Below are 9,724 nucleotides of genomic sequence, written 5' to 3'. Positions count from 1 at the left end.
ACCTGGGCTGCGTTCCAGTCCACTTTTAGACACGCACTTGCGAACTTCCCTAAGCACTTCCCCTTGGGGGAATCCCTGCCGCCATTTTGAAGTGCGTTCCACTTCGTGAAGTGGACGAGGGAAGTTTATATGGACAGACCCTCGTTCCCTCGATTTTGACTGAGGGAGCGAGTCTACTTCATATGTACACTTCAGACACCTATATGTCCCACAATGCAGTACAATTGTGACGTCCCCACAGATCTCATCTAATCACCACCACAACAAACAACTCTATGATATATTAATTAAAAAAATTTACATTTAAAACAACCCAAACACACCTATAAACATTTGGATGCTGCATTAAACAAATTCTTAAAGGGGAAAAAATAAAATAAATAATAAATCAACTCCATAGCTGATTCCGACACCATTTGACAGCTTCAAAAGAGCTTCGTGCAGAGTCCGTTTACCGTGACTTACATTAACCCATACAATTTGTATTATGCATTTCCTGAACATGTACTTGCTAACTAATCAAACACTTTATTTGAACAAACTACTGATCTATAAAACACAATCGGTCTTCCGATCTTTTACTATCGTGTCATTCTATATAGATCAGTGATTCCTACGCATATTTACATAGAAAAACTATTAAAAAGCTTACTGTAAACAGAGTAATCACGTCATCTCCATAAGAACTTAGATTGGCCCAAAGCAGACATTGCTTGGATATTGTTGTTTATTCTAAGCACATGCTTGTCTGCCGCTTTAAATGCTCTGGCTCCTTACAGCAGGATGACTTAACCATAGACAGTAAAAGAAAGGACTTAACTCCCATAGCATGAAACGTGCTGATGACGTGTGATGTCTGGTAGGTAGGACATCCTATTATTGCATTTGGACCTAATGCAATGATTGGACGAACATTATGGTCCCATGTCTTCCACAGTAAACATTTAGACCACTTAACTTAGTGATTGATATCATGTAAGACTTTCAACCAGCATATATATATATATTTTTTTTTATCTGGAATAAATCACATACCCTGCCTTTAATTGTGAATAAATAAAAAGACATAAAAAAAAATAACAATAAAAAAATCATAACAGGAAGGCCTACTCAACTCAAATGTTTCAGACTCTCTCACACAGCTCTTTCACACAGCAGATTGAAGTGAACTCAGTTACGCTAATGTAGTTAAATGAATAGCTTTGCTACCTTTAGCGACGCTAACTTACTCATCATAGTTTGTTTAAGGCCTAGGCGCTTATTTTGCGAAAATGCCGCGCTGAGTAAATGATTTCATATTTTCAGCAGTTGATCTCCAGATCTCCAGATGGCAGGAGAGTCTATAGAGAGCTCAGTGACTGCATAGCAGAGAGTGAGAAACAAACACAAACAGCGGAATCAACCCTGCGCAGTAGAGGAGTGAAAACACTGACTTCTGTGCGTCTGTACATTTCAACGGTAAGATAGGCCTTTTCACTCGCATCACGTTTACCTTGAAATCACACTAAAGTAATCAAAATGTAAGTTTCCAAACGTAAACTGATTGCAACTACAGTTTCCTAATACATGCCGATAGTTTGTTAACGTATACAGTTGAGTTAAGTTGTTACAGTCAGCTGGATATATAATAGACTGGGTTTAAACAGACACACTGGTGTGTGTGTGTAATGTGTATACCGGTAGGTATGTATGTATGTATGTATGTATGTATGTATTATGTATATGTTTGTGATCATCACTGATCATCTGTGTACAGTCCATTGTATCAGGCTGGAGCTCGTGTGGACTTCTTCTCATGGGTGCATCTGTGTGCCGGTACGGGCGCTCGCTCCTGTCTGTCCCGGGTCACAGCAGGGCCGAGGGCCACATGGGGGATCTGATGGGTGGGGATGACTCTCTGGACGGGCTGGACAGACAGGAGGACATCGCCCAGTTCCCCTATGTGGAGTTCACAGGCCGAGACAGCATCACCTGCCCCACCTGCCAGGGGTCCGGACGCATCCCATCAGGTATGGACGTGTTCTAGGGAGAATCTCGCGAAAACATGTCCGGGTCATATTTCAGCTTGATAACCAGGAGGAATGATCCCTATATTAGAGCCACACTGTGACTTTATTTTCAGGACAGTTGAACAATTGGTTCCCAAAAACTGTAAAGCATCTGCACATTTTACTTTTGAGCTTGTATTTCCCATTATCGATAATAGTAATTCTTCATAAATTCTCATTGCTGAAGATCTAGGTACTTCACTTCAGTGACGGAATATCTAAATATTAAACCTTTTTTTAATCTGCCTTTAAATTCTGAAAGACTTCTACACAACGTTCACATCCATTATATGTTCTTTTTGAAAAAATAAGTTATTGATTGAGATCATGAGGTTTTAGAGATGACTGTGTGAACTTTGGTAGGATTCTTCATGTTATCTGTCTGATTGAGTCTAGGCTTTTCTTTCAGGCCAGCTGAATGAGTTAGTTGCTCTGATCCCCTACAGCGATCAAAGGTTAAAGCCACGCTGGACGTAAGTTATCACACACAGCACATTCTCTATGGAAAATACCTGGACGTATATATTTGATATTTGCCTGTATGAGCCACAAAGTAATATGTATCTTAATAAAAAGAATGCTTATTTTAAAGCATGCTTTAAATTGATAGTTCATCCAAAAATTCTCTCATCATGTACTTACCTTCATGCCATCCCTGATGTGTTTGACTTCTTTGGCATTATATGGACTATTGACTGTCTGCCACCCGGTTGACGCTTAAAAAACCAGACACAGCGATCGTGACGGTAATCCAAACGACCACAGCACATGGATCAGTGTCTTCTGAAGTGAAACTGTGGGTGTTTGTGAGAAAAATACTAATAATTGAAACTTAACTATTAACAATCGCTTCTTCATACTAGAATTGCCGGATTATGTCGAGATGAACCTGTAAACGCATCTAGGACTGTTGGCCTGAAGCAATGATTTATAGCTAAAAGAGATTAAAACATTGCTATTTTTCTTACAAACACCCATCATTTCACTACTGAAGACATTCGCTGTGTTTCCGTCAACCTATAAATACGCATTTTGGGATATCGCATTAAAAAAACCCACTGGATGGAAACGCCAAGGTGCGCATAAAAAAACGTATTTGCTCAATTGATAAGACGACGTGCGCATAATCAGCGACGGAAACACGTTTACAGAACAAATCCCTCGATGCGCAACAAAAAAAACGTACATGACTTTGCCTCAACAGTGAATGTGATTGGATATCTGGACTAACCCGTGGACCAATCACATTGCACAGCATCTCAAATGTTGGTTTGGTGGTTCTGGAATGCCTGAGCCGAAGTCTTGTCATCAGAACACAATAGCTTTGTGGGTGTGGATTTTCAAGCGTCAAACGAGTGGCACCCATTCATTTGTGTTTATCTGAAGAAGGTCAGTCATACACATCAGGGATGGCATGAGGTCGAGTAAAATGATTTGTAAACGAACGTTCATTTTTGGGTGAACTCTCCCTTTAACAGACTGAAACTGAGACTGGATTGATGATTGTGCAACTGTTCTCCTGTCAGGAAGTCGTATGTGGTGCTGTCAGTGATTTTGTGTCTGCTGGCGTCCATTCTGGTGGCGTTCTTCCTGTTTCCACGTCCTGTGCTGGTCATTGACGACGGCATTCGCTCTGTGACGGTCCAATTTGACCGTAACAACAGCAAAGTGCACATCAACATGACGGTGATTCAATGTCCTTAGATGAGTTTTACAATGGGTTCAATTATATTGAATGTAAAACAATTTTTTTGATCAAAGTGTCCCTGTTCAGAAAATAGTATTTAAAAAACTCTTGTAATATACTGGATACAATCCGTGTTCACAATGCATCTCCAATGCTTCCAATCAGAAAAGTAATTTAAAGAAACTTTAAACTTGTGAAAACTGTCTGTACCGTGTGTGATGTTTCTTTATTTGATTTAAACAGAGCTCCCTGAACTTCAGCAACTCTAACTTCTTCACGGTGTGGGTGGACAGTGTGAGCTGTCAGGTGCTCTACATGAAGACAGTCATTGGATCTCAAACGCTGGACAATGTCATCCACATTCAGCCTCTCAGCCAGAGACAGGTATGATGAGTACGATTTTTCATGTTTGAAAGTCTCTTATGATCACCAAGGTTGCATTTATCTGCTCCATAATCCAGTAAAAACAGTGGGGTAAAACGAGGCTAAAGGTGAAGAGGCGCCTTTGGTTTTAGTTTCCTCTAAACCGCTAGATTGCTCAACGTTCCAAGACATCCGTTTTTCAAGATGCACGTGGAATTTTGGCTGATCCTTGACGTGATCGCGGGCAGCAGCGCAAAGTTGATTCTGTGCTAATTTAATGGTTTTTAAAATGTTGTAGATTTAAGTAGCAAATGAAGATTGCTAGAATTATTGAATATATTTGAGACAAAGGTCGTCTTAATGATTTTGAGTTTTGTTCAAGCTAATTAAAGCAATAGTTTTTCAACAACGGAAGAATATGTACAAGTATGGTGTTTGGGGTTAAAGGACGGCACAGTAATTAACATGATGATACATATCTGGCTGACTTTTCCATTTGTTGACATGACATGGTTAGATTCAGATGGTAAATATCATATATCATATACTGGGTGTCCACCTTAGAGGTAATCACCATATTTATAATGAAACCATCATATCTAAAATGTGACATTAATCATGTCGTATAATAGAATATCAGTCAATGTTACTATTGTAAATCTAGATTAAATTATTATGGGATATCCTTCAGTGCTTTCAGAATCTTAACTTTTAAAAATAATTTTGTTAATGTGTTTTTTATTTTAACATGTTTTAATGACAGTACATTTATTGAACAAAAATTAATTATTTTATTTATCAAAATAAATGGAAAATAGTATAAACTTTGCTAAAGTGGTTGTGTTGAACAAGTATTAACTTAGACATTATTAAAAACACGATTTTAGCTAAAGTTTTTGTGTGCATAACGTGTGCCTTTTGCCCCGTGCTGGTTTTGTTTTACCCCGTGTGTCTGTGGGGTAAAAGGCCCCCCTCTCCCCCTCATACATTTATAAGATTTTTAAACAAATTTATGATTTATTTTCCCACAAAATCTGTTGCTCCATCAATGTTCAATACAAACATATATATTTTTTTTTGCAATCATACACTATGGGAGAAGTGAAAAGCAAATATTTTTCTTAAGGTGTGCCTTTACCCCGTTGTACCCTAATATTGTGAAATATTAAACTGTTTACTATTTGAACATTTTGTAAAATGTAATTTATTCCTTTGATCAGCATCATTCCTCCATTCTTCAGTGTCACATGATCCTTCAGAAATCATTCTAATATGATGATTTGATGCTCAGGAAACAATTATGATCAATGTTAAAACTGTTGTGCTGCTTAATATTTTTGTGGAAACCGTGATGCGTTTATTTCAGGATACTTTGATGAATAGAAAGTTCCATAGAACAGCATTTATTTGGGATAGAAATCTTTTGTAACGTTATAAAAGTCTTTAACGTCTGGACTTTAGTGTGACAGATTGTTGAGTATTAACCTGTTTTTAAATGCAGGTCAACTTCACCGTCAGCGTGGAGATTGGAGGAAGCCTCTCTTATGTTTAGTGAGTATCATATCAGTTCTTTTTAAGGCCTGTTCACAACAAGAACAATTGCTATAAAGATACTTATGTCAGCGTCATAACCAACGCATGATAAGGTTCTGTTTATTATAAGCATACGCTGCAGTTTTGTCGGCTGTGGCTTTAAATGCTCGAGCTCTTCAAAGCAGGATGGATTCTGATTGGCTGTCAGCGGTTTTATCATTCATCAGCTGGATGAAGCTGAGCCTATAGTTGTGGTGTGAGTGAGTGGACTCTGCTATTGTTTTACATATAGAACAGTTTTTATATATTTATAGTTCTCGTCCTTGATGTGAATGGGCCTTTAGGATGAACACGTTGACGTCTGTGTGTCTGCTCTTCTGTTTCTGAACTGTTTGTGTCTGTTTTCTCAGTGCCTTTTGCACCATGGCAAGCATCAAGGTCCACAACATTGTGGTGTTCATGCAGTAAGTTTCTCATCACTACATTTTTTTTTTCTTCTTTTGCTGTTGTCCTACATTGAACGTTGGAGGTGCAGTGGCGCCTCCGGGACATTTTTAATGGGGTTCAATTAAAATTCCAAGAGGTCCAGTCTCAATATTTCCTTCCCAGCGAAGGTTCGGACAATACTTTTTGGAACAGTTTCCTTCGGCGTAGCCGTAGTACTTTGTGAAAGAAAAAGAAAACCTAAACACTCAAAAAATGTTGGCCCCAAGAGCCAAAACAGGGATTTTTACCAATATTTACCAAAAAAAGGTAATATTTCTCTCAACTGGATATGAATATAAAAAGTTAAGATCAGATGTTTTATTTATTTATTTATTTACATTTAAACACCAATGTGTATGGCACATAGAAGACCTTGGGACTGAGGGTTTATCTCTTAAAGGGGTCATCGGATGCAAAATTCACTTTTATATGGTGTTTGCATATCGTTAGCCTCATAGCATAATTGCCTAAGTCATATTTCAATGTTTTTGGTAAACAAGAAAAAACACATTTTTTAGAAATCACATTGTTATTTTTTATTGATATTATAACAGTACATTCAACTGTGTGTGGACACAACCACCATACAATGAAAAAAATCCATTCACTCCTTTTTTTTTAATCCTCAAAAAGCCTAAACACTCTCAATAATCAAGCCGTTTAATAATGCTCATGCTCCGCCCACGGCCACTGACAGACTGTCCTGTATTAGCATATTTCCGCCCTCAGCCAATCGACACCCACCATGGAAGAGACGGGTGGGGTGAGCAGTTGCTCATTATGATTTAAAGAGACATGCACCGAAACAGGTCGCTGTGAACAAAGCTGTTTTTGAGGAGGTAAAAGGGTGTTGTTTTACACAAACATTGAGGAATTATAACCAAAGTATATTACAAACTTTACATGAAGACCCTAAAGAGTCATACTAACTTGTGGAAAATGGGCATCCAATGGCCCCTTTAAGAAAAGTATGGACCTTTTTTTTTTTTTTTTTCAAGTAATAAACCACTAAAACAAACAATCCAATAATGAAAACTCTCATCATGAGCACAAAATAAAGTTAGCTAGTAGCCTAATTTTCAACTTTTATTCACGCATCACCTGAAAACAGTCCGATTTGGAGCTACAGTGAATTAAATGCTTTGGGTTGACCTAGTAAGGCTAAAGCTACAAAATTAATCTTAATTATTTAAGGGAAAACCATAGTGAAACATATACAAGGTTACTTGTGAGTTTTGTCCATTTGAAGCTCAAAGCGATCACTGCAGTGCGATTAAAGCTCGCGTACACCAGTAAAGTGGAGGCGGAGTTCGAGAAGGAAATCCTGAAAGGAATGTTCCTTGCTGTTGAAATTTGATGTAAAATATTAAAGTTCATGTTTGATCATATGCGTAGACCTTAAAATAGTGCTCTGTTATCCATTAAAGGGATGGTTCGGGGTAAAATCAACCTAGGGTCCTTTGCTCCATGACCTCGAGCCAAACAACCCCCCCCCCCCAGAAGCCTTTTTTCCCTTGGTAGAACATTATTAAAGTTTATACAAGAGCTTATTTTGAAATATCAGCCGGATGGCTTAGTGCAGACGCTAATGGATCCTATGATGTATCTCGTAAATTACCCCACTAATAATGCCCAGAATGGAACCAAACTTCTACAGTAGTGCAAATTGGTTCTGTACTCATAAAACGAGGCATTGGAAAGTTTGTGAGTACATCAGGAGTTTATTTAAATAACACTTGCCTGACGGCTAATGCTACCGCTAACCTGGACGTCGAGGTCACTTCAGTGGTTTAGGAAAAGCACGTAAAAGTCCTGGCAGAAAGCGATGCATAAGGATGTAGTGTAATGACAAATTATTGTTAGAGTCTTAGTCTTGAGTACATTCTTCATGAAATGTACCTGACGGCTTCTCTTATACACCCCAGGACCTCTGTGAAGACCTCCTACATGGTGCGGACTACTCAGAACACACTGGAATCGTACCACTACATCGACTGCGGCGCCAACTCCACCAACCACCAGCCCTCAGGGGTGAGGTGGTCCAAACCTCACGTCCCTCAGAACGGGAAACTGCTCAGGTGAAACCACTGGACGGCTGAAGCTCAATGGCAACACGCCTTCATCCATTTGACTCCAAGTTCTGTGCTTTACTGAAACTGAACAGAGCAGCTATGATGAAAGATATTGCTTGAATTAATTCCTCGGTTTGAAACGTATGCTCTCTGCTCAAGGGCTTCTCACTTGCTGTAGTGTAAATCAATGATCTATAAAGGGTGTTATATCATTTTGCAGTGATTGATAAAAAGGGAGATTTAATTATTGAAGGGATTGTCAATGCTGAGGTGCACTTTAAAGTACTTTTTGTTCTGTAAAATGTTATACTTCGCTTGATTATGTCTTATGCAATTATGCCAAAGATGTCACGTGTTTACTGCTGAAGTCATTTCTCTGATTGATGGTTGTTGAACCGTGTAAATTAACTTGAGTCGGTCACAAAGAATCAGAACATATGTCATATATACAGCAAAATAGCATGTGCGCATGTTCTCAAAGGATTTGATGTGTACTTCAGAGGTTTCGTTCTGATTGCTGTGATAATGAAGATGAGGTGACTGTTACAAAACTATTAAGTGTGTCACTTTGCTTCTGTGAAGCCATGAAAACTGAGATTATAGAAATTAGATGTTCAGTGATTAGAAAAAATAAGAAAAAATGGTTTTCCTACTCGTGTATTAGGGGTTTCACCAAGTTTTTATCTAACGAATTCTGAAAATGTTTACGTTCATGAATCATTGACAATCATAAGAATCAGATCACTGCTTGTTTAGATGTTTTAAGAAGGCTGTTTGTTTCTTACCTGAAGTTGCACATTTGGATTAATTATTTCTATTTTTTTATGTAAAATATATGTTTGATTGTATTTTCCATTGTCTAAAATTAGAAAAATGAGCTGATAATAAAAAGTTTGTTTTGAATAGCATTTGGGAAGAAAAATCTAATCTTTTTTTGTCATTGTTTTTTATTATTGTCAAGCCATTCTTTTTTTTTTTTTTTTAAATTTCCACATGCCAGATTTTGAACATAAACATTCAGTGAAAACCGTCCGGTTTCATTTCAGTTGCACAAATCGCAAACTGTTAACTTTAGTTTTTTGTCGACTTTTATATAATTTAGAAGCATTGAAACTGAAGAACCATCCCTGAAATAATGCAGCAACAGAAATGATCATTAAATCCATTTCATGGAACCTTGTGTAGTCAAGACCACCTAAACCGAGACCAAGACAAGTCCAGTTACCATCAAATCACTAACAATAACATTCATTTAAGTGTTGCAGAGGTGGCACAGAAGTTGCATCTGAATCGGTACAATTACACCTGCATAAATAATGTTGAGATTAATGTTTTAAAAATAACATTTTGAATCTAGAAATGTGATGGAAAAATCAAATGCTTACTTTTTAATATGAAACTGAAACCGCCAGTAGGTGGCGACAAAACAATTGAGTGATTCACGGAATCATTATTCAACGATTTGTTCAAGGAAACAGAAGTGTGTTGCTCGGAAATGCACGACACTTCTGCAGTGGATTTGTTTGGAACTATTT

At 37.9% G+C, this 9,724-nt stretch overlaps 1 protein-coding gene across 1 annotated transcript; it reads left to right on the top strand.

Moving 5' to 3' along the window:
* The first annotated feature begins 1,093 nt into the window (after positions 1-1,093).
* tmem106c (transmembrane protein 106C) lies at positions 1,094-9,097 on the top strand. Its single transcript, XM_084427483.1, has 8 exons — positions 1,094-1,458; positions 1,757-2,009; positions 2,458-2,521; positions 3,575-3,734; positions 3,979-4,119; positions 5,600-5,649; positions 6,042-6,095; positions 8,043-9,097. Exons 1-8 carry the CDS (start codon positions 1,288-1,290, stop codon positions 8,197-8,199), a joined length of 1,050 nt encoding a protein of 349 aa, XP_084283609.1. The 5' UTR covers positions 1,094-1,287; the 3' UTR covers positions 8,200-9,097.
* Positions 9,098-9,724: the final 627 nt, after the last annotated feature.

This window comes from Rutilus rutilus, assembly GCF_951802725.1.
Source record: "Rutilus rutilus genome assembly, chromosome: 13".
NCBI lineage: Eukaryota > Metazoa > Chordata > Actinopteri > Cypriniformes > Leuciscidae > Rutilus > Rutilus rutilus.
The sequence above is the reverse complement of the archived record's forward strand: the minus strand, read 5'-3'. Positions and strand labels throughout refer to the sequence as shown.

Excerpts from the sequence above, each read along its gene's own strand:
- tmem106c (XM_084427483.1), top strand. The coding sequence starts at position 1,288 with ATGATTTCATATTTTCAGCAGTTGATCTCCAGATCTCCAGATGGCAGG. Across the intron at positions 1,459-1,756 it reads TGCGTCTGTACATTTCAACG|TCCATTGTATCAGGCTGGAG; the intron begins GTAAGATAGGCC and ends ATCTGTGTACAG. Across the intron at positions 2,010-2,457 it reads GTCCGGACGCATCCCATCAG|GCCAGCTGAATGAGTTAGTT; the intron begins GTATGGACGTGT and ends CTTTTCTTTCAG.